The sequence below is a fragment of the Lagenorhynchus albirostris genome, chromosome 1 (assembly GCF_949774975.1).
Source record: "Lagenorhynchus albirostris chromosome 1, mLagAlb1.1, whole genome shotgun sequence".
Classification (NCBI taxonomy): Eukaryota; Metazoa; Chordata; class Mammalia; order Artiodactyla; family Delphinidae; genus Lagenorhynchus; species Lagenorhynchus albirostris.
In genome coordinates this window covers 83,928,092-83,954,315 of record NC_083095.1, presented here as the reverse complement: position 1 = coordinate 83,954,315, position 26,224 = coordinate 83,928,092, and the positions used below count along the sequence as shown (strand labels likewise).

The following is a 26,224-nucleotide window of genomic DNA, read 5'->3' as shown; positions in this document are numbered from 1 at the left end:
ATGCCTTAAGCTCTAAATGCTATACTTCCCTACTTTCAGCCTATTCTTCACACCTCTTGCCCCCAAGTACTTCTAGGCTTCAGAATCAGAACCACTAACCACTTCCCACTTCCCCCAAATTCCCAGTTTTTCAATTTATAGTGAAGCTTCCCTTAACTTAGAAAGAACATAATGTCTTTACTAAACAGTACACATCACTATCATCTAAATGAGTGAGTATGTTAACCTAAATAAGCCCTGGGAGAAATTTCGGCTGAAGTATCAAAAGTAAAGTGAAATATTTAGGAAATGTTAGGAAAAGCACTCTGTCTGCCGATTGCAGGGAAATTATGAATTGGTCATGCAGTTCCTTTACTTTTGAACACAAACTTAGTTGCTTAATATTTTTCCTCAGGGGTTTCATGGAAAGCAACAATGGAAATTCAGCCTAAATGGAGAAACATAGAAACCACAGAAGCATCACATAAAGGTATACACAATGGGGTAATTTTCCTCAGACTTAACATATCAACTCAATCTTCCTACAACTAAGTTATTTTTACAAACTTGAACTAGATCAATACACATACCTTCTCTTCGCTCTGTTAATTTCTTCCGGAAAACCTCAGCCCGGATCTCCTCAAAGGAGAACTCCCCCACTCCTGCATAAATCTTCTCCTTACAATACATCATTTTCTCTTTCTTCTCCTCAGACTCTTGCTGAAGGCTCTGAACTCTTTGCAGGAGATCTCCTTCTTCCTTTCCAGGCTTTCTTGTGCTTAGAATGTGGTTTATACTGGGTTCAATTTTACATGGTGTCCTAAAAGAAGCAAGATAATTATTATTCACCATACAGATCAAATGAGTTATTTCTTACGTTTTGACAGAACACAGGGACAATGTCAGTAGTGAGGCTATACGTGAGCGATTCCAAAAAACCAAAAACAAAAAAGACTGAGAAAACAGGCTAAAAATAATTTACATGGTCCATCAACAATTATGTTCTGAGTACTACTATGATGAAGAAGGAAATTAGGTGTAAGTTAGGGTCATCATATAGCTTTTATTACTTATAGGTAAAAATAAATCTGAATACCATATCTTTTTTTTAAAGGAGGTAATATTTTTATTAAAAAAATTGTTTTTATTGAAGTATAGTTGATTTGTGTTTCAGATATACAGCAAAGTGATTCACTTATACATATATATATATATATATATATATATATATATATATACTTATAGATATATTCTTTTTCAGATTCTTTTCCCTTATAGGTTATTACAAAATATTGAGTACAGTTCCCTGTGCTATACAGTAGGTCCTTGTTGGTTATCTATTTTACATATAGTAATGTGTATATGTTAATCCCAACCTCCTAACTTATCTCTCCCCTCATCTTTCCCCTTTGGTAACCATAAGTTTATTTTCTATGTCTGTGGAAATATCTAAATCAAAGCCAGTGTATGAAATGAAGTTAACTTATGCAATACAGCCCATTTTCCATTGTTTAGCACCCCAAAGAATTAGAGTTAGGAATATAGCATTTAGGGAACTGATGATGTGAAATTCAATGTTCTCAGCTGAGGGGGAAGAATGAGAGTGGTAATATAGGTTTGAAAAGAATGAAGCATTAAGTACCTCAATCGGGATAGGGCAGATGTTCTCAATCTGGACAATGGATCAGAATCACTTATGTATCTTTTATTTTCTTATGTACCTTTTTACAACTAAAGATACCTGGTCTTCACCTCAGATACACTGGATCAGAACCTTGAATGGCCCAAGCATCTACATGCTTAAAAGCCTTCCTCAACTGATAAAAGACTCTATGAAAATCCCACACAAACATCATACCTAGCATATACGAAGGGTTATAGCTTAGTTATGAGGAAACTCTTGCCATGGGGTGCAAAATACGACCTAATATTAGAACTCCACAATGTTACATATTAGACTGAATCTCAGACTGCCTGTTTATTTAATCATCATCTATCATATTTTTTCTTATAAACAGAAATGCCAAGGGTTAGGAAGAAAAAGACATCCAGAAAGAAAAAGCAGGTTACGAGGAAAAACTGCCATAATTTCTCATTACTGTCAATAACAAAGGTAGAACACCTCATTTAAATCACAGTGATTGTCTTTGACTACAGCAATGTAAATATAAACCTATTGAGTTTATTCCTTAATAATACCAACAAATAGTCTTTTAGCCCTAACATACTCAAAAAAATACAGATGTAAAGGAAATAAAACTTTGGTTTACCTTCATCCCCACAAAGAAGAAAATGCCTTTGGGAACTAGGATAGGTGCCCCTGCCCACTCTTCATAATTCCCACCTCAAAATATCTGGAAACCAAACTCACATAACTGGCTGTTGTGCAGTCTCTTCCACATATGGAGTAAAACTGGGAAGCACAGAGGGTACAGCTGTCATAGAAGCTGCATTGCCACGAGGCTGGCGATGAAGAAGAAAACTAAAATTACCATGGTTTTACATTCTGACACAACATATGCAGACCATGCCTAATTATTCAAGAGGAATTAAGAGAGATGCTAAAAATACTCATCTACTCTAACTCTGAAGTCTTTGTTATGTCAGCAAATAAACTGGATCTAAGAGTCCTTACCCTGTATTCCAAAGGCCTGCCTGTGTTCCAAGGGCCAGCTTGCAGCTCATTCTCTTTGGCCCTGGACACAGGAGGTGCTATCCATGGCTGCCCTGTAGGCCTAGATGACTCCGCTCTAGAAGGTTCATCAGCATTTTCATCAAAAACAGTAATTCTAGAATTACTTTGCATCTGTTGAAGAACTGGATTTTGGAGTCCTCTGTTCTGCCTTGGAGCTAAGAGAAAAATATTAAAACTCCATGTAAAATCTTTAATTATCAATTTAGATGCCCAAGAAGGTATACCTAATTCTTTCCCAAATCAAGGAGATTACTTCTACTACCACACAATCATAGATTTTTTTAAATAATAATTTTAAAAACCTTAATGGATCAAATTAGTAATTTTTAAGTCCATTCTGTATGTTACTTATACCCTACCTCTTTTCCCTCACCTGTAATCTTTTCTGCATAGATATCCAAGAAACAAATTCTACATCTTCCTTCAGTCATCATTCTAACATTGCCTAATTTTACCAGACTAACCTAATCTTAATCTTCATTTTTCAGTTTAAAACTTTCTCTCAATGGAAATCAGCTGAAGTGTACTGAACCTAGAAAAAGCAAATTAGCCCACTTATTAGTGGTATTCTCTTTAGTGGGGCTGCTTATTAGAATCAAGCTTCATCATGATCTGGATGAAATATTCTTTAAGACTATATTCCTTATACCCTAATTCTCAGATCTCCAAGGAACATTCTGAGTATTAATTTTTATTTATTTTTGGCAGCATTGGGTCTTTGTTGCTGCACACGGACTTCTCATTGCAGTGGCTTCTCTTATTGGGGAGCACGGGCTCCAGGGCGCACAGGCTTCAATGGTTGTGGCGCACAGGCTCTAGAGTGCAGGCTCAGTAGTTGTGGTGCATGGGCTTAGCTGCTCTGCGGCATGTGGGATCTTCCCAGACCAGGGCTCAAACCCATGTCCCCTGCATTGGCAGGCAGATTCTTAACCACTGTGCCACCAGGGAAGTCCCCATTCTGAGTATTAAAAGTTGATATCAGGAAAGGGATAAGAGATCTTTTAAAAATCTGGTCTACATGTCTAACTGCTATAAATTTGGTTAATAATTATTTATCTTTGTACCTTCCACTCAATTTTGCTGTAAACCTAAATTTCCCTAAAAAATAGTGAATTTTTAAAAAAGCTATTACTGATCATCTTTAGGTATACAAAGACAGCCCAATTTCTGACCCCTCAAAAGCTGAAGACCAAGTTAAAACATTCTTTGAGGATTTGGTACATGTAAGCTTTACTTTGATAATACTTGCTACATTATTGCATATATTCTTTCAACTAACAACTAAAACTGAGAAACTCTAGATGCTCCCTGTATATTAGGTTAGGTTTTTTTTTTCTCTCTCTCTTTTTCTTTTGCATTATAAGGGCCTCAGAATGGGTTTTTCTTAATTAAGAGACAAAATGCTGACATGTTCTAGTGTTACTGCACACTGTGATCTCAGTTCTCCTTAGACTTTTCTTTTTTGCTACCTAGTACTCAGAACAGAAGGACAATGTCCACATATATATTTATACATGTTCTCCTTACATAATTTGCCTACCACCTGAGACGAAGAGCTTCCCATAATAACACTTAACAAACTTACCCTTGAGAGCACCTCCTACACGGCTGATTGGAGCTCTTGCTGTCTTCTTCCCTTTGCTTTTTAGTTCAGCCAATGTGCTTCGTTGTGGTTCAGAAGATCCAAAAACTTCCTCCTCCTCTTCTTTCTCAAGTGCCAACAGAGTTTGCCGAGACACTCGAGCTTGGAATTGTCTAAAGTAAGAGAATGGACAATTAACATTTGGTGAGATGAACACTACTCAGCAGATTCAAATTTCTTAATTTGTTAAATAAACAAGGGCGAAAAGTGGGATAAGGGAAGAAATATATACAAATAGCCAAAAGAAAGTGTTTAATCTCTCAGGAATAAAGAAAGCCACCTTGAAATCAGGAAAGGTTTTGGCTAGAATGATTTAGCTCCCCCTCTGTATGTCCAAACTTGACCAATTAAAAATACTCTGAAGAGCACGAGTAAGTTGATCTCAGGATCAGATCAGGATGTCTAAGATTAAGATCATAGAATTTATTAAGATGAGACTTTCCCACCAACTTTTTAAACTCACGAAATAGTTGAAAGAGTAAATGAGCACCCATATACCCTTTACCTAGATTCACTAATTGTTAACATCTTGCCACGTCTATTTTTATCGCTGCATGTCTTTCTCTCTCTACATAGAATCCCCGCCCTACCCCCTACACCACCATTTTTCCTGAATCAGATGAAATGAAGTTGCATCCAACAGGACATTTTACTTTAGTAAAGCTGGCAGAAGTTTGAAGTCTAAACTTCCTGTGCTGCTGCCCAAGTTTCAAGCATTATCAAAAGGGTGAAAAAACTGAATAAACTGCGAACGCTGGCCAAGATGGAACAAGCTCATGATAGCTTCTCTCTCTCTCACTGATTAGAATTAAAAACTCTAGACAAAATACAAAAAAGCAACTGAGATCTCTGAAACGTAAACAAAAGCAAGTGGACTGTGGAGAGGAGTCAAACTTGAAGAAACAACCCACACAGGGCTGCTTCCTGGTTTTTTTTTTTTTTTCCCCTTCATCTCTTTTCCTCACTTTGAATTGTTACACTGGTGGTGTAGGAAGCTAAAACTCCTAGAGAAACCTCATCTTTCTGGCCAGAGGACTAGAAAAACAGGACTCTGAGGGCCAATGAGTATGGGAGAAACATTGGAGAGGATGAGCTGAAGAAAGGGATCTCCTAATTCTATACATAAATTGGCACAAGCTCTGGACTCACCCCTGAGCTATGCATACACAGGGCAGACCCAAAGCAGCAGAGAAAAGGCTTTGAGAATTGAACTATAGTATAAACCACTGCCCAAGTCCTAGACTAACCCCAGAGCAACAGACACATGGGATAGACCCAAAGGTCTTTGGAAAATTGAACTGACACTGGAACCAATATCCACATAAGATGAAAAAGAAATTATGATATCTGAAGGTTAGTTACCTAATAAGACAAAAACATCAACATTCTCCAGAGAACATCAACCAACAGGACCTAGAGTCGAATAGTTCAGGATAAATGTCCAGGATATCATCCAAAATTAAGTCACACAGGAAGAACTGGGAAAATGTGACCGATTCTCAAAGGAAAAAAAATCAACAGATACAAACATCAAATGACCCAGGTGTTAGAGTTTTCAGACAGAGATTTTAAAGCAGCTATTATAATGATGCTCCATAAGATAAAGGTAAAAACATTTGAAATGAGTGGAAAGATAGTTCTCAGCAGACACACAGAAAGTATGAAAAAGAATCAAATGGAAATTTTAGACCTGAAAAACACAGTATCCGAAATAAAAAATTTACTGGATATACTCATTATCAGAATGGAGAAGACTGAGAAAAGAGTAAATGAACCTGAAAACAAATAAATAAAAATTGGCCACCCTAAAGAACAGAAAGAATAAAGGTTAAATTTTTTTTTTTAATGAACAGAGCTTCAGGGACCTGTGGGACAATATCAGAAAGTCTAACATATGTGTAACTGAAGTCCCAGAAGAAAAGGTATAGACACGTTTTGCTTTAGTTTTTTTTTGTGGTACGTGGGCCTCTCACTGTTGTGACCTCTCCCATTGCGGAGCACAGGCTATGGACGCGCAGGCTCAGCGGCCATGGCTCACGGGTCCAGCCGCTCCGCGGCATGTGGGATCCTCCTGGACCAGGGCACAAACCTGTGTCCCCTGCATCGGCAGGCGGACTCTCAACCACTGCGCCACCAGGGAAGCCCTAGACACATATTTTTAAAATAATGGCTAAAAACTTTTCAAATTTTGTGAAAGGCATGCATTTACAAATTCAAAAAATGCAGTAATCCCCAAATGGATTAAACATAAAGGTAATCACACCTAGACACATCATGATCAAACTGCTGAAAAGCAATGTTGAAGAAAAAAACCTTAAACATACCCAGAGAAAATCAACACACTACAAAAAATGGGGAAGAACCATTCAAATGACTACAGGTTTCCCATCAGAAGTCATGGAGTCCGGAAGATAGAAACATGTTAAAAGAACTGTTACCCAGAATTCTACATCCAGTGAAAATATCCTTCAGGAATGAAGATGAATAAAGACATTCTCAGATGAAAACAAAACTAAGATAATTTTTAGGCAAAAGACTCACTCTAAATGAATGGCTAAAAAAACCCCTCACTGGGCTGAAAGGAAATGATACCAGAGGAGAACTTGGAATTTCAGGAATAAAGAAAGAACAAAAATGGTAAATATGAAAGATTATTTTTCTCCTAAGTTCTTTAAAATATGTATGGCTGATGAAAGCAAAAATTATAACATTGTCTGATGGGGTTTTCTTCTTTTTTTAAAAAATTTATTTATTTTATTTATTTATTTTTGGCTGTGTTGGGTCTTTGTTGCTGCGCATGGGCTTTCTCTACTTGCAGCGAGCGGGGACTACTCTTCCTTGCGGTGTGCAGGCTTCTCATTGCGGTGGCTTCTCTTGCTGTGGAGCACAGGCTCTAGGTGCATGGGATTCAGCAGCTGTGGCACGTGGGCTCAGTAGTTGCGGCTCACGGGCTCTAGAGCGCAGGCTCTACAGAGCAGGCTCAGCAGCTGTGGCTCACGGGCTTAGCTGCTCCGGGGCATGTGGGACCTTCGTGGACCAGGGATCGAACCCGTGTCCCCTGCATTGGCAGGCAGATTCTTAACCACTGCGCCACCATGGAAGTCCCGGATGGGGTTTTCAATGTATGTAAATATAATACATACAACCAGTATATCAAAAAAGTCGGGAAGATAAAGAACCTATATGGTTATAAAGCTTTTATATTTTACTTGAAGGTAAAATATTAACTCTAAGGAGACTGTGAAAGGTTAGATATATGTATAATATACCCTAGAGCAACCACTAAAAAAGTAACAGACAAAAAGCCAATAAAATAAATTTAAATGAAATAAAAAAAAATTCAAATAATCCAAAAGAAGACAGGAAAGGGGCAACAGACGAACAAAAGACAGAGAACAAGCTGAAAACAAATAACAGATCTAAATCCCCCAAGATTGATAATTCCATTAAAATGTTCTAAGTATACCACATAAAAGATACTGCAAGAACTGAGAAAAACACAACACCCAACTCTTTAGCGTGTAAGAACCACTTTAAATATAAAGACATTGACAGGTTAAAAGCAAAAGGAGCAACCTGATTAAAAAATGGGCAGAAGACCTTAAAAGCCTTTTTTCCAAAGAGGAAATGCAGATGGCCAGAAGGCACATGAAAAGATGCTTAACATCACTAATCATCAGGGAAATGAAAATCAAAACCACAATGAGGTATCACCTCACACCTGTCAGAATGGCTATCATCAAAAAGAACACAAATCACAAATGTTGGCAAGGATGTGGAGAAAAGGGAACCCTTGTACACTGTTGTAGGAATGTAAATTGCTGCAGCCATTATGGAAAAGAGTATGGAGGTTTCTCAAAAAACTAAAAACAGAACTACCATATGACCCAGCAATTCCACTCCTGGGTATATATCCAGAAAAAACCAAATACACTAATTTGCAAAGATAAATGCACTCCAGTGTTCAGAATAGTGTTATTTTCAATTGCCAAGATACGGAAGCAACCTAAGTGTCCACCAACAGATGAATGGATAAACAAGATGTGGTATACATATACAGTGGAATACTACTCAGTCATAAAAAAGAATGAAATCTTGTCATTTGCAACAACATGGATGAACTTGGAGGGGATTATGCAAAGTGAAATAAGTCAGAGACAGAGACAAATACTGTATGATATCACTTATATGTGGCATCTAAGAAATACAACAAACTAGTGAATAAAATAAAAAAGAAACAGACTCACAGATATAGAGAACTAGTGGTTACCAGTGGGGAGAGGGAAGGGGGAGGGGCAACATAGGGGTAGGGAATTGGAAGGTACAAACTATTAGGTATAAAATAACCTACAAGGACATATTATACAACACAGGGAATACAGCCAATATTTTATAATAACTATAAATGGAGTATAACCTTTAAAAATTGTGGATCACTATATTGTACACCTGTAACTTTTACAATACTGTACATCAACTATACTTCAACAAAAAAAAGAACTCCCTTTGTTAAAAAGAAAAAAGTAAAAGGGAATCCACACAAAAACCTGTAATGTGAATGTTTATAGCAGCGTTATTTCATAATTGCCAAAAATAAAAACCTAAATGCCCAATAACTGAAGAATGGATAAACAAAATGTGGTATGTCCATAGAATGACATATTATTCAACAATAAAAAGGAATGAAATACTGATATATGCCACAACTATGTTCATCTATGATGAACCCTGAAAACATGCTAAGTGAAAGAAGCCAGTCACAAAAGACCACATAATGTAGGATTCCATTTACGTGCAATGTCCAGAAGAGGCAAATGCAGAGAGAGAAAGCAGATTAGTGGTTGCCTGGAACTGGGGTGAGTGGGAATGGGGAGTGACTGCTAATAAGTATGGAATTCATTTTGGGGTGTTAAAAATGTTGTAAAATTAGATTGTGGCAATGGCTGCACAACTCTAAAACTGTTAAAAAAAGAAAAAAAGTAAAGAAAGGAAAAAGATGTACCGTGCAAACTAAAGAAAGTTGGACTGCCTATATCAATATCAGATTAAGCTGACTTCAGAATGAGTATGATCAGGGATAAAGATGAACATTATATAATGATAAAGGGATCAATTCTAAATGTGTATAAACCTAACAACAGAACTTCAAAATATATGTAGCAAGACTGATATGAGCTCAAAGAAGAAACATAAATTCACAATAAAAGAGGGAATTCCCTGGTAGTCCAGTGGTTAGGATTCTGCACTCTCATTGGTGAGGGCCCAGGTTCAATCCCTGGTCGGGGAACTAAGATCTCACAAGCCAGGCGGCAAGAAAAACGAACAAACAACCAAAACACAATAAAAGAAACTTCGAAATTCCTCTCTCAGTAACTGATAGAGCAAGTAGACCGAAAATCAGCAAGGATACAGAAGACTAGAACAGATTACCAATCAACTTAACCTAAATGACATTTACAGAACATTTTACTCCAAAACAGCAGAAAAGACATATTTTTCAGGTATACACAAAACATTCACAAGGATAGACCATATTCTGGGCCTTAAAATGAACCTTAATAAATTCAAAAGAATTGAAATCATACAAATTATGTTCTCTGATCATAATGGAATTAAACTAGAAATCAGTAACAGGGAGATATCTGAAAAATCTCCGAACATGTCCTAATTAAACAATACACTTCTATATAACCCATGGATCAAAAGGAAGACATAAAGAAAATTTAAAAATATTTTGAACTGAATGAAAATGAAAATATAATATTATATCAAAATTTGTGGGATACGGCTAAAGCAGTCCTTAGACAGACATTTTTTATATTAGAAAAGAAAATTCTAGAAATTAGTGCTCTGTCACCTTAAATTAGAAAAAGAAGGGCAAGTTAAACCCAAATCAAGCACAGAGAAGGAAATAATAAAGAGCAGAAATTAATAAAATTAAGAGCAGAATATCAATTAAGAGAAAAATCAATGGAACCAAAAGCTGATTCCCTAAAAAGATCAAGAGAAATCAATAAACTTCTACCCAGACTGACAGGAAAAAGAGAAGACCAATATCAGGATTATCAATATGAAAAATGAAAGAAGGGGGGTTACTACATAACCTACAGACATTAAAAGGATAATAAAGGAATACTATGAACAATTCTATGTCCATAAACTCATCACTTGGATGAAATGGACCAATTCCTTGAAAGACAAAAACTACCAAAGCCCACTAAGAGAAATCAAAGATCTAAATAAATGGAGAAATATACCTTGTTCATGCACAATATTCATCAAAATCCCAGGAAGCTGATTCTAGAATTTATACACAGAGTCAAAGGAACTAGAAGACTTAGAAAGAACAGTTAGAAGACTCATATTACCTGATTTCCAGACTTACTATAAAACTCCAGCAATCTAGATAGTGTGATATATACCAATGACAGACACAGAGATCAACAGAACAAAACAGAGTAACAGAGATAAACCTATACAAATATGATCACTTGCTTTTTGACAAAGATGCAAAGGTAATTCAATGGAGAAAGTCTTTTCAACAAGTGGCACAGGAATAAATGGAGGCTCATATGCAAAATAAAAAAAAAAACAGCCTTAAAAAAAAAAACAGCCTTGATACCTTCTACAAAAATTAACTCAAAATGGATCACAGATTTAAATGTAAAAAGTAAACTATAAAACTTCAGGATAAAAACATAGGAGTGACCTCTGTGACCTTCAGCTAGATGGAATTCTTAGATATACCAAAAGCACGATCCATACAAGAAATAATTGTAAGTTAAACTTCTTCAAAATTAAAAACTTTGGTCTATAAAAAACACTCCCAGACTTAAGCTAGGAGAAAAGACTTACAAATCACTCATCTGACAAAAGGCTTGTATTCAGCATATATAAAGAACTCTTACAACTCAAATGCATTGTGCTAAATGAAAGCAGCCAGAATCAAGACTATATACTGTATGATTCCATTTATATGACATTATGGAAAAGGCAAAACTATAGGGCTGGAGAACACATCAGTGGTTGCTAGAGGTTGGGATTGTGCGTAGGTGTTGACAACAAAGGGATAACGTGAGGGAATTCTATGGAGTGATGAAATTATTCTATATCTTGATTATGGTAATGGTTACATGTCTCTACTCACTTGTGAAAATGTATAGAACTGTACACCAAAGAGTACATTTTACAGAATGTTAAATGGAAAATATTTAAATATGTCTTTTAAAAAACTGAATAGTAATGAAGTTAACTTGCCAATCCATAGAGAGCACTTTATTCAGATGCAAAACGACTGTTATTAGTTTTAACGAGTTAAGACAAGCTCCAGGGAAGCAGTTTACCGGTGCTGGGACTGCAGTCTTTCCAGTGGTTCAGCCTTCTGTTGAATCCCTTCCTGAAATATCACATCTGCTCTCTTAAAGTTTTCTCTAGCTTCATATTCTTCAGCCCATGAGATATAGAATTGAGCAAGTGAAATGCCAATTCCTTGGTTATGTAAATAACTGTACATATCCAAAGGTTCATTGCATAAATGCCCCTGTAACAAATGAAAAGCGTTAGCAGTTAACCAATTTCTCTTCACTTACTGAGTGTCTATTATGTGCCAAACAATCACTGGAGATACTATATGTAGTTTCTGCACTGAAAAAAATATATCTATTATAATACAATGTTATAAGGAATATATTGGGAGGACCTAAAACACAGACAAAAGAGATTAATTTGTAAGAAAAAGAGATAGGGAGGAAAGACTTTAAGAAGGTATGACATTTGAGTGTGGCACTTAAGGAAGAATAGACTTACATAAGGTAGACAATGGAAAACGAAGGGCATTCTAGGCAGAGAAAATAGCATAAGCAAAGACACTAAAGACTAGAAATTTGTAGGGGTGTAGGCAAGACAGGAGTTTGGGAAAAAAAGGTCTGAACAGTCTTGAAAGTCAAGCTAATCAATTTTAAATATACTTGATAGTCAATGTTATATGTGTCGGGGTAGGAGAGCTATAAGCAAAGAAATGACATGGTCAAATCTATATTTTAGAAGGGACCTTATAAGACCAGTTACAATGTAGATAATTCTAGTAGCAAGAAGGGGAGGAGAGAGGGATCACTAAAAATCCCACACCACTAACAGTTTTATGTATTTTCTTCAGTCTTTGTTTTTCCCTTAGGGAAAAAAAGGAACATATATCATTTTACCCAGGATAAAAGGATTTTTGTCATTTTACAGTTTTAATCATAATTAAATGTTTTTATTCCATTTGATAGTGCATCATTCATTTTTCCATGCGGCTACTTACTCTTCATTATTATTTTTAAATGGGTGAAAAATGTTCCATCTAGTAGATCTTCCATCATTTAATTATTCCCCTATTTTTTTGATAAACCACTTCTAATTTTGCCTAATATAAATAATTGTATAATAAATATCCTTAAGCATACTGCCTTTCACAATTTACATTATTCCCTTAAATTCCTATAAGTAGAACTATGTTAAAAAGTAAATTGCTTTCTAAGACGGTTTTACAAATTTAAAATGTTAGCAGTTATTCCCAAATATAATTTCACAGATAATACTTATTTTTAAAAGTTTCTCCTTTCATATAGAAAGTAGCATTTCAGTGTTCTAGTTAGGAGTTCTTTCACTACTGCGGAGGATAACATTTTCTCCTGTTCATTTACCATCTGTCTTCCTCAAAAAAGTAAACTCCACGAAGGCAGAAAACATTGCTATCTACTATATTCAGGTCCCTACCCAGAGTCTGGTAGAAAAAGCCTGAAAAAATGAAATGCTCCATTTATATCTTTGACAAAAACAATTAGTATTTTATACTTTAATTTTGCAGTAATTTAGTAAATGCAGTTTTTCTGCTTATCCGAATTAGAGATGTTTTCCCATATGTGATGGTGTTTCAAGCAAAGTTATAATTCTCAATGCGTTATCAGTATAAGATCCAGTCCTCGATATCTATTACTACATAAATAAAGCTTAAAATTGACTGCACTTCGTTAACGGCTTTCTGAATAGCTGTGGTACAGCATGGGATAGCCAGTACATATCAGGTTATTCCAGACTGCTGAATGAGATCACTTAAGAAATAACATAAATATCAATAAAAGGATAAGATGGTGAGATTAATAGATTCAAAAGTTAAACATACCTTTTTGGTAACCTTAAAAAGCCAAATTAAAACAATTTTACACTTTTAACTAAAAATACTGGATATTTTCTAAGAACAAAGTTTTCCTTAGCTAGATTGTAGTTATCCTTTATAAAAATAACTGGGGCTTTCCTGGTGGCCAATGAAGGAGACACGGGTTTGAGCCCTGGTCTGGGAAGATCCCACATGCCGCAGAGCAACTAAGCCCGTGTGCCACAACTACTGAGCCTGCGTGCCACAACTACTGAAGCCCACGCGCCTAGAGCCCGTGCTCCACAGCAAGAGAAGCCATCACAATGAGAAGCCAGAGCGCTGCAACGAAGAGTAGCCCCCGCTGGCCGCAAGTAGAGAAAGCCGGCATGCAGCAATGAAGACCCAACACAGCCAAAAATAAAAAAATAAAATAAATTTAAAAAAAAACAAAAAAACCCTCTGACTGCAGAAATCTTTCTGCAAATCAAAAGAGTAGTGTGAGAAACCCACCTTTACTCCTCTTGACTAAGAAAGACAGCAAAATAGTTTCATATGGACCTTATTTTCCAGGTGCAAAGTTTAAATTACTGCTGATCACTCTAGGGCTGATAATTTGAATTTGACGGTTATCTAGACCAGTCCTTCTCAGATTACCTGTGGTGAAGGAGACAGTTGTGTGTGTGTGTGTGTGTGTGTGTGTGTGTGTGTGTGTGTGTGTGTGTGTGTGTGTGTGTGTGTGTGTGTGTGTGTGTGTGTGTGTGTGTGTGTGTGTGTGTGTGTTTAAAAGTTTCCATTCCATTGCTGATTTTTTTTTTCCATTGCATTCATCTATTGGTGTATCATAAATTACCACTAATTTAGTAGCATAAAACAATTCAAGTTTACTGTCTTACAGTTTTTTGAGTCAGGATCAGTTGGGTTCCCCGTTCAAGGTTTCACCACATTGAAATCAAGGTACTGACTGATATTTTTTAAAAATACAATAAAAAGAGAAGTTACCAGAAAAATGAGGATGTGCTTAGATGTTGTGCCAATGCTAAACTGTTAACAAAATTTCTAAATGCTTACTCTCAATTTTTGTACTTATCTTGAACAGTCTACAGACCATTCTTTCAGGAGTACTGGTTTAGACTATATCTTTTACTCTATGATAATCACTGCTTTTCAGTCCAAGCACCAGGTTAACACAAGTGAACAGAGAAATTATTCCAATTGTTACTTTTAATAGCTCCAACTAAATATAGTCATAGAAACCTGGGATTAAAAGTCACTTTAGAGGTTTATTTAGTTCAACCTTCTAATAAATCACACATAAGAATATTATATAGAATAGAATGAAGAACAAAATCCATTAGTATACCACCAGAAACCACAGTCTCCATACTAACAAATCTGTTTAGAATTCTTTGTGTGCCATCCTTTGTTATAAATTCCAACTACTATCCCTAAGGTAATTTCACCAACTTGTATAAGGATGCCAAGATATGTCAAATGTCCTGCAGAAATCAAGATAATGATATCTTCAGGATTCACCTAACTTCCTGTATTAGTAACTATTTGAAGTTTAAGTTAAGTCCTCCCCAAGGGATATATTTTAGCCAGAAATCTTATTAATTTCCAGTGTTAGTATTTTAACATATTACAATGGTTGTAAATATTCTGTTATTTAGAATTATCTAATTACTTATTTTTAATAAATTTTTAATTTTTAAAAATGTATTTTTAATTTTTAAATATATTTTACTTAAAATTTTTTTATCCAATATCTAATTCTATCATCTAAAATTCTATTCTAAATATTTATCACTTGCTTTTTTTCTAATCTCTTTTAGGATAAAAGCAATGAAATTAATGTCTAAGAAACCCTGGCCATAATTTTTACAAAGACATTTTCATAAAAAAATCCTTAAGAGTGTTCTTAAAAGAACTACATGTCAAGTAAGATAGTACAAAGTGGTCAGGTCAATATTTTTAATTGTAGCAACATACTAGGTGAAAGAAACCCAAAGACAGATGAAAAATAAACATCACTTTTTTTTATGGTGAAGATTCAAAAGCTGGGAGAAAGGGATACCAGAATCACCTACAAAAGCGTTTCCCCAAACAATCGTACTACTGCCATGTGTTGGCTCCTACACATCCTCCCCCAGTACAGTTGCATGGCCCAATGATGTTTAAAATCAATAAATAACCCACTCCTACAGAGAAATAAGACAGGCCTTATGATCACTTTTAAAGGGATAAAAAAACCTTATAGTAAAATCCACCTCTAAAGTAGAAACAATTTAACAAATATTGAATATTTATTAAATGTTTAGTATCTACTGAACAGCTCAGTTTTTTGGTGTACAAGATACCTCTAGAGAAAATCTCTTGGTTTAATATTTTAAACTCAGATGGCACTTGAGAAAGACTTACCAGCTTAAGCCAGAGACTAAGAAATCGAGGATCATTATAATATCGTTTTTCTCCTTGTAGTGCTTCTACAGCTCTTTCTAATAATGTTGACATATTACTCTCCTTCCCACCCTGAGGATAGTTCTGCTCTGTCCAGTTAATATACCTGAATGAGAAGAGAGGAAAAGAATATTTTTCAAGTTTAACATTATCTTGCTCCAAGACCCATTCTGGACTTTTTAAAGCAGAAATATCTAATATACTGATATATTTACCAGTATATTTAGAGGTCCTCAATGACATGCCCTAAGCCTGTATACCTCAAACTTTTCCAAATATTGCTAACATATACCTGTGGGAAATAATGGGGATGGTGATAGACAGGTATAGCTCACAGTCACACCTCAGGAAGATACACTATGATTATTTTGCTTATCTGTGTCTGCAAAACATCCAGTTTGAGATGCATGGCCATAAGGACTCACCTGTTAAGTTTCTATGGCCCTTGTTAAATAAAAAGACTCACCTATCCCAAACATCCAGAGGGTCATTTCCAGCATAAAATCGAATTTCAGATTCAAATGCCCTGAAATTTAAACAGAAAATGTGAGCATAAGCAATAGTGATAAAAGCCAAATGAATAAGTATCACCTTCATTTTTATTCATTATTAAGTGTTTAATATCAACCTATATAACTGCACCGGAGTTTGAGGGCTTATTAAACAGAAAGAAAAAGAATAGAAACAATCAGGATTCTGTCTGATAATATAACAGAAGAAATAAAATATACAGAAATTAGAGAAATTCCAAGACAACATATAGAAAAGAAGTATTACACAGCAGTTTAAATCTCTGGAACAAGACTCCCTAGGTTCCAATGCAGCTCCAGTAATCACTAGCTGAGTAACATTAGAAAAGCTATTTAAACTGTTTTCAGTTTCCTCATCTATAAAATGGGGATAATAATACTATCTATCTTATTAGGTTGACTAGTCTTAAGTGTAGTGTTTAGACATAGTAAGTACTCAATAAATGACAGCTATTATTTTATATGTATCTGATAGCACTGAAAAAAAACTAAACACACACACATACAGATATATATAGAAATAAGAATCTTAAAGAAAAATTCCATGGGTAACATTAGTCAGAGAAGAATTAAACCACATATAAATCGGAGGAATGCTTCAGAGAAAGTGCAAAATATGACTTTGTAAAGAGCTGGGAAAGCAGAGGGCTAAGACTAAGTTAAGACAGACCAGTTAGAATAGAGGGGAAGTATTGGGTAATAAATGACAATTTAGATAAATGCTTAATCAATAAAAACTGTATAAGGGGCTTCCCTGGTGGCACAGTGGTTGAGGGTCTGCCTGCTGATGCAGGGGACTCGGGTTCGTGCCCCGGTCTGGGAGGATCCCACATGCTGCGGAGCGGTTGGGCCCGCAAGCCATGGCCGCTGAGCCTGTGCATCCAGGGCAAAAAAAAAAAAAAGGAAAAAAAAAAACTGTATAACGGGTTATGTTTGACATAAAGAATAGTCCCTGACACAAAGGAATTTATGCCCTAATAAGAAAGACAATACATAAATGAAAAATTAATAATACAGAGCAGTATATTACAATTGCCAAGAATGGATAGTAAAGGCTTTATGAAGTCAAAAGGAGGTATCATAGAAGCAATCTTAGAAGGTGAGACTCTGAAGGAACCATAAGATTTGAAAGAAAAAGGGAATTTTCCAAGAGAGAGGGAAATCAGTATTGAATAAAATTGTCAAAAGGGGACAGTTAACCCAGAGGGAATTAAGCTATAACATAAAGTCAGTATTGGGAATAAATGGAGGTATCTGGAGAGGTAAGAAGGGAATGCTTTAAATGTAAATTTAAAGAGTTTGGATTCTACCTGTTCAAGCCACTAGTGGTTCTTCAATTGGAGAGTATCTTGAACATGGTAAGTAAAGATTTCAAAAAGACTAATCAGGTAACACTGAGACAGGCTGGGACCTGGGACCCTTTGCCGCAGTGCTGGCACCTGGACAAAAGTCTCCTTGTGCAACAGAATACAAAGAAACTATAAGGGACTAAAAATAACTGGGTACATTTGCAGTTGGGGCAAATTATGAACAACAAGATCCAAAAAGACCCAAAACCCACCACTTCTGAGGTTTCAGGAACAAAAGCAGAGTACTGCTAATGATCCCTGCACACAGCACCACCAAGGGGGTGGGCAGATCACCCAAGTCACCCCTCTGGCCCAACACTTGGACCCACTCCTATCCTCACCCCATTTAAGAAACCAGCTCGCCCCAGCTCAGGGGAACCTGTTATTTGCTCCCTGCAGCACGAGTCCCAATAAAGCCTTGCCTGAATTTCTGGTCTGGCCCCTTATCAATTTCTATTGATTAAAGAGTCCAAGAACCCTGGGTGGTAACAACACTATAAGAAAAGGAAAACTTAGAAAAGGGTACACAATTATGTAGCTAAGGTGACACAATTATGTACACTACTGATAAAAATCAGCAATCTTCCAAATTTATCTATGGATTCAATGCAATCTAACCCAAATCCCAGCAGTCTCTTTTCTAGAAACTGACAAGATGATTTTAAAATTTGGAAAGGCAAAGGACCAAGAATAGCCAAAACAATTTTGAAAAAGAACAAGAGTTGGAGAACTCACGCTACCTGATTCTAGTCTTTACTATATAAAGCTAATCAAGACAATATATAATTGGTGAAAAGAAAGACAATTAGATCAACGGAACAGAATAGAGAGCTCAGAAATGATCCACACATATACAGTCAAATGATTTTTGACAAGAGCCCCAAAGCAATTCAATGGGGAAAGAAAAAAATAATTTCTTCAACAAATGGAGGCAGAACAACTAGATATTCACATGGGGGTGGGGGTGGGGGTGGATGCAGAAGACCTTTTACTCCAACCTCACACCATACTCAAGGATAAATTTAAACATAAAAGCTAAAACAATAAAGTTAGAAGAAATCACAGGAGAATATCTTTGCACCTTTGGGGCAGGAAAAGATTTCCTAGAGAAGATACAAAACGCACTAAAAGAAAGAACTAATTAATTAAACTTCATCAAAATTAAAAACTTCTGGACTTCCCTGGTGGCACAGTGGTTAAGAATCCACCTGCCAATGCAGGGGACACGAGTTCGAGCTCTGCTCTGGGAAGATCCCACTTGCTGCGGAGCAACAAAGCCCCTGCGCCACAACTACTGAGCCTGTGCTCTAGAGCTCGCGAGCCACAACTACTGAGCCTGCGCGCCTAGAGCCCGTGCTCCGCAACAAGAGAGGCCACTGCAATGAGAAGCCCACGCATCTCAACGAAGAGTAGTCCCCGCTCTCCGCAACTAGAGAAAGTCCGCGTGCAGCAACAAAGACCAAATGCAGCCAAAAAAAAAAAAAAAAAAATTAAAAACTTCTGCCTGTCATATGTTACTGACACAAAAACAGAAATATAGATCAATGGAACAGGATAGAAAGCCCAGAGATAAACCCACGCACCTATGGTCAACTAATCTATGACAAAGGAAGCACAATGGGCAAAAGAATATACAATGGGGAAAAGACAGTCTCTTCAATAAGTGGTGCTGGGAAAAGTGGACAGCTACAGGTAAAAGAATGAAATTAGAATACTCCCTAACACCATACACAAAAATAAACTCAAAATGGATTAGAGACCTAAATGTAAGACTGGACACTATAAAACTCTTAGAGGAAAACATAGGAAGAACACTCTTTTGACATAAATCACAGCAAGATCTTTTTTGATCCACCTCCTAGAGTAATGGAAATAAAAACAAAAATAAACAAATGGGACCTAATGAAACTTAAAAGCTTTTGCAAAGCAAAGGAAACTACAAACAAGATGAAAAGACAACCCTCAGAATGGGAAAAAATATTTGCAAACGAATCAACAGACAAAGGATTAATCCCCCAAATATATAAACAGCTCATGCCACTCAATATTAAAAAAACAAACAACACAATCCAAAAATGGGCAGAAGACCTAAATAGACATTTCTCCAAAGAAGATATACAGATGGCCAAGAAGTACATGAAAAGCTGCTCAACATCACTAATTATTAGAGAAATGCAGATCAAAACTACAATGAGGTATCACCTCACACCAGTCAGAATGGGCATCATCAGAAAATCTACAAACAGTAAATGCTAGAGAGGGTGTGGAGAAAAGGGAACCCTCCTGCACTGTTGGTAGGAATGTAAATTGATCCAGCCACTATGGAGAACAGTATGGAGGTTCCTTAAAAAACTAAAAATAGAACTACCATATGACCCAGCAATCCCACTACTGGGCATATACCCAGAGAAAACCATAATTCAAAAAGACACATGCACCCCAATGTTCATTGCAGCACTATTTACAATAGTCAGGTCATGATAGCAACCTAAATGCCCATCAACAGACGAATGGATAAAGAAGATGTGGTACATATATACAATGGAATATTACTCAGCCAGAAAAAGGAACAAAATTGGGTCATTTGTAGAGGCGTGGATGGATCTAGACACTGTCATACAGAGTGAAGTAAGTCAGAAAGAGAAAAACAAATATCGTATATTAACACATATATGTGGAACCTAGTAAAATGGTACAGATGAACCGGTTTGCAAGGCAGAAATAGAGACACAGGTGTAGAGAACAAACGTATGGACACCAAAGGGGAAAGTGGTGGTGGGATGAGATTGGGATGGACATATATACACTAATATGTATGAAATGGATAACTAATAAGAACCTGCTGTATAAATAAAATTCAAAAATAAAACAAAAACAAAAAACTTTTGCTTGTCAAAAAATACCACCAAGAAAATAAGATAGCCATGGACTGGGAGAAAATATTTGTAACACATATATTAGATAAGGGATTTGTATACAGACTATATAAAGAACTCCTGCAATCCAATTTTAAAACTAGGCCAAATATCTAAACAAATGCACCACAAAAGAAGATATATAAAAGGCCAACAAGCAAGTGAAAAAGTGCTCACCATCATTAGTCACCTGGGAGATGGGAAGCAAAACCATAATGAGATACTATTATACACCCACCAGAATGGTTAAAATGAAAATAAATGACCCCATCAAATATGGGAGTGGATTTGGAGCAAATAAATTCTCATACATGGCTGATAGGAGTGTAAAATGTTACAACCTCCTTGGAAAACCAGCAGTTTCTTAAAATATTAAACATACATTTATTCTATGACCTAGCAATTCTATTCCGAGAGAAATGAAAATCTATGTCCACAGAAAGCCTTATGCAAGAATGCCCATGGCAGCTTTATTCATAAAGCACATAATTGGAAAGAATCTACTTGTCCATCAACTGAATGGATAAACAAATGGAATACTACTCAGTAATAAAAAGGAAAAAATCTACTGATACATGCAACATGAAAAAGGCTAAAAAACATACTGAAAGAACTGTAGGATTCCATTTATATAAAATTTTTAGAATAAACAAAAATAACCTACGGTGATAGAAATCTAATCACTGGTTGCTTCATGAGGGAGAGGAAGATTGACTGGGAAGGGGCATGAGAAAACTTTCTGAGGTAATAAAAATGTTCTGTGTCTTGAAATGTCTTAAAACTAACTAAAAATCTGAGCATTTCACTGCATGTAAATTATACTTTAAAAATAAAAATCACATGGGCTTCCCTGGTGGCGCAGTGGTTGGGAGTCCGCCTGCCGATGCAGGGGACACGGGTTCGTGCCCTGGTCCGAGAAGATCTCACATGCTGTGGAGCAGCTGCGTGAGTGAGCCATAGCCGCTGAGCCTGTGCGTCCGGAGCCTGTGCTCCACAACGGGAGAGGCCACAACAGTGAGAGGCCCGCGTACCGCAAAAAATAAATAAATAAATAAAAATTTAAAACCACAAATCCTTAGTAATTGACTAAATAAAATTAGAGTGAGAGGGCAGTGAGGTAAGATCATTCAGATGAGTTTTGGTACCATTAATCAAAATGGAGTAGAAAAAGATAGGTCATTTATGAGAGAAAAGATTCAGTATTTAATATATTAGTGAAACATTTATCTAATTATATGTTACAGGTAGATAAAAAGACATTTATCAATAGAAGGCAAGTAAGAGATGTAAATAGTAGTTAAACAATCCTGGAAAATTTGAATATGGAATGAGAACGGAGGACAAAGAACAGAGACTTAGATAAAATGCAGTAGGAAGCCAACAAGAAAAAAGGAAGAGTAGTTAGTGACGTGGAAAAACTAGCACAACGTCACAGAACCAAGAAGCTTTAAGAATAGAACACCATCTGCGAAACAAAGCCATAAAATTCAATGCTTTTACAGATCCAAAGAGATGAACAAGGATATTCATCACATTCTATCAAAGTTATGATAATTTGGGGACTTCCCTGGCCATCCTGTGGTTAAGACTCCGCGCTTACACTGCAGGGGTTGTGGGGTGGATCCCTGGTCCGGGAACTAACATACCGCATGCCACGTGGCACGTCCAAAAAATTAATAAATAAAGTATGTATAAAAAATGATAATTTGCCTATAATATCAGAATTTTGTCACGAGATTGAAGGTAGAAACTGATACTTTACTTTTTTGAAAAAAGTATATTTATCAAAACATTTGTCAGAGGAGAGCAAGTTCCATAGGTCCATTTGAATAATGTAGTGGTATTTTTCAGCTTTTCATTATCCTGAGTTTGTTAAATTCAGTTTCTCTGAGGTTTACATTTTCTTTGGAGACCACTATTTCTTTCTGGCACATTCTCGAAAATACCTTCCTAGAAAGTTAATAATTGAGTACACATAAAAGATAGCAGATTCACTCTCCCTCAGTATTCAGAATCCAAAGAAGCAATTTCATTAACTGATTACTCTCAAAGAGTTCATTCTGTTTAGGGATCCAGAATGACATAATACTTTTGTGAAATATTGTAAAATGATACTTGCTTTACTTATCAGTTCCCCCTGTTTGAGAAATATTTCTATTGATACAAGAGTTTGGCTGCTCCACAATGAAATGAAATCCCATAGCTCTTGTTCTTAAGTGCACTTGAGGAGATCTTTAGATAGCTGTTGTGTGATGAGAAAGCAGGAGAGGAACAGAGTCTCATCCTACCAGCTTTTGAAGAGTAGTTTAGTACTCCTCATGCCATACTGCACAGGTCCACACCCACATTACCTACCAAACTGGGGATAAATGATGACAGGTTGAGCCCCAACCATTCTACATACCGTTTCTGTTGCTGAAGAGTAGTGTTACAGGCAGATTCTTGCTGTGCCAGTGCTCCCTGAAGTGTGGACATGATCCGCCCCTGCCTTAAAGGTTGGACATTTTCTTTACTCAGCTCCCATTCATCTCCCTCCAAGGACATGACTTCACTGCGAAGAGGGAAACAAAAGTAAATCTCATACCAACACTGAGTTATTATAACACTAGATTATTGTAAATGTTTTCAGAAAAGTGATCATGATCTTTGGGTTGAATATAGTGGGTTGGCACATTAGTAGTGTTATTATACTCCTAAGCTTCTGAGCCTTTCTGTGACCTGGTTGCCAAGTTTACGGCTGTACTATTGCCTAATGGAGGAGAGAACATGGCTAGGGTATTGTGAACAATATTATAAGAAGAAAGTTTATGGCAGGAAGAAAAAAGGGAAAAAAGTATTATAAATTTGGCAAAGTAGACAAAAAGCAGTTCGATGCCTACAACTGAATGCATCATCTAGTTTAATTTAAAATTAGCAACGTGTTTATCAGACTAACACCCCATGTTTCAACTGATGACTTAAAACTGAAGTTTATGTATACGGGTAGCCAAGAGCAGAAACAGACAAAAATACAGTTTACTGGTCACAAATGGCTACCCCAATTCTACCAATTCTATGGGGGGAATCCCCAAAAGGTTTTTGGAGGTAATCACTACAAAGGGTATGTACTCTGAACTTCAGAGCTCTGCAATGGTCAAAGAGAAGCTTACTTCTGGCTGAGAGACACTATTTCTGGGTTTAAAACAGATAGGCACTATTCTTCAAAACAAAGTGAAAGTTATGTGAGACCTCAGTCTAGATGAGAGCTGAAAACTTCCTTCAAGAAAGTAAACTGTAAGTGATTAATAATAATTTAGGTTGTAACTACTCATATCTTTTTAACTATTTTGTGTGAATCCTGTAAATGTAAGGGCCATGTCATTTATTTTTATTTTCTCATGCTCTAATATAGGATCTAACACTAGTTAGCACTGAATAAATATTTCCTAAGTTCATCTAAATTTCTTCTCCTGCTTTTAAAATAGCAATTAAACTATCTCTACTTTTTTTTTTTTTTTTTTTTTTTTTTTGTGGTACGCGGGCCTCTCACTGCTGTGGTCTCTCCCGTTGCGGAGCACAGGCTCCGGATGTGCAGGCCACGGCTCACGGGCCCAGCCACTCCGCAGCATGTGGGATCTTCCCGGACCGGGGCACGAACCCGTGTCCCCTGCATCGGCAGGCAGATTCTCAACCACTGCGCCACCAGGGAAGCCCATTATCTCTATTAAATAGTATCCAAAACTGAGCTGGATTGCTTCCTCCATCCCTCCTCCTCCTCCTCTTGCCTCCTCAAAGACCTGGTCCTTCCCTCATCTCAAATAAATGGCAATTTCATTTTTCCAGTTGCTCAAGTCAAAATTCTTAATGCTAACCTTGACACTCCACTCACCCACCACCCACCCCGCCAGTCACTCAGCGAGTCCTGTAGGTTCTACCTTCAAAACATATCCAGAAATTAATCTCTTCTCACCATCTCCACTGTCTCCAGCCTGGCTCAGGCCACCATCTTCTCTTGCCTGGAATATTTCAATAACCTCTAAACCGGTCTCCCTGCTTCCACCCTTTTCTACCTTTAGTCTTTCCAACACTGCAGCCAAAGTGATCCCATTTAAACACATGTCAGATCATGTCTCTCCTCTGCTCAAAACCTTCCAATAACTTTCAACTACAGAGTAAAAGCCAAGTCCTTACAATGCCTGCATCCTCACCTTTTTTACCTCGCTTCCTTTTACTCTGGTTCATTCTGCTCCAAATACTGGCCCAGTGCACCTCCCTCCCACAACTCTCACCCACCAGCCTTTGTACTTCCCCGCCCCCAGATCTACGCTGGACTAGCTCTTGAGTTTCCTTCAAGTCTTGACCCAAATGACACCTTCTCAGTGAGGCCCTCTGTTCAAAACTATCGAAAATTGCACCCCCCAAATGTTTTATTTATTTAGTACCGACCACCATCTAACTTTTAGCTTATTTATCTTGTCTATTGTCTGTTGCCCCTACCCTCATCCCACCCCAGAACTTAAGCTTCAGGAGGGTAGGAGTAAGAGCTTATATATGTATAAATAAGGAAGAGCAGCCAGCATGCAGACAAGGGCTTTTTCGATTTCTAACTGTGCTACTAGCTTAATGCTAGCACCTACCGTGTGCTGAGCACTTACTTGGAGGCAAGTTACTTTACAGCTACTCTGAATTCTCCCAGAACCCGGCATGGTAGCGTTAGCAGCAGCGTTTTCCATATTAAGACGTGTCCAAGGTCAAAGAGCTAGCAAACGTCTGGGCTGAGATACCAACACAGAACACACGACAAATTCCAAGCTCTTTGGACCCCTGGCGTCCCACAGCCTCCTTGGCTTTGAAGCTGGATGCAGCATGATTCTCACGCGCCCTCACCCCACTGAGGTCGGTGCTCTGCGCTTTCACGTCCACCGCTTGCGTCCGACTCCAGCAGGGAGGAGGATCCGGCCGAGCCTGCTCTTCTCCTGACCGTGCCGGTGCTCTCCTGGGCTGCTCTGAGCGAAGCCTCTGTCACCTGCCAGGCACCCTCGGAGCTCGCAGGCCCAGCTCCCGGCCGCCCTTCTCCGGTACCTACCTCGGAGCACCCCTTTCCTTCTGCATCGCCGCCATCCTGCATTCCCGGCTCAGGGCCTCGTCCTGCCGAGGGCCTTTCTTCAGGGCCGCAGACCGCCTGGGCGTCCTTCTGCAACCTGCCCTTCGACGTACTGAAGCGACCGGAGGGCGCTCCCGAAAAAACGACGCACCTGACTCCCTCGCGAAGCAGCCACCTCAAGCCCTCAGGTCCGGCCGCCAAGTTTCAAATTTAACGGTCCCGCGCCGACAACGTGCTACGCCCCTCCGCTCCTCCGCGCTCGCGCCTCCCACCCAAGGAATTCTGGGAGTTGTAGTTTATCCCAGGTTTAGTCCACGCTGTCGCCGTGCATAGTGGGAGTGGTAGTTTCCGGGGGACTGTGGCTGTCCAGGTGCTGCAGAGTTAGGCGGTGTAAATTCTCTCTAGGTGCTCTCTGCGTCCAGGCTCTAGAGCTAATCT

The 26,224-nt window shown here is 37.6% G+C and overlaps 1 protein-coding gene across 1 annotated transcript in view; it reads right to left on the bottom strand.

Moving 5' to 3' along the window:
• The window catches only part of BUB1B (BUB1 mitotic checkpoint serine/threonine kinase B), a 57,570-nt gene extending 31,609 nt beyond the window's left edge, over positions 1-25,961 (bottom strand). Inside the window, exons 1-9 of the mRNA XM_060147060.1 lie at positions 25,769-25,961; positions 23,108-23,254; positions 16,376-16,435; positions 15,871-16,015; positions 11,660-11,856; positions 4,260-4,429; positions 2,615-2,829; positions 2,351-2,442; positions 570-799 (exon numbers count right to left, since the gene is read on the bottom strand). Of these exons, the coding sequence (XP_060003043.1) occupies positions 570-799; positions 2,351-2,442; positions 2,615-2,829; positions 4,260-4,429; positions 11,660-11,856; positions 15,871-16,015; positions 16,376-16,435; positions 23,108-23,254; positions 25,769-25,803 (1,291 nt within the window). The 5' untranslated portion in view covers positions 25,804-25,961. The remainder of the gene's footprint in view (positions 1-569; positions 800-2,350; positions 2,443-2,614; positions 2,830-4,259; positions 4,430-11,659; positions 11,857-15,870; positions 16,016-16,375; positions 16,436-23,107; positions 23,255-25,768) is intronic.
• Between the last annotated feature and the right edge of the window lie 263 nt (positions 25,962-26,224).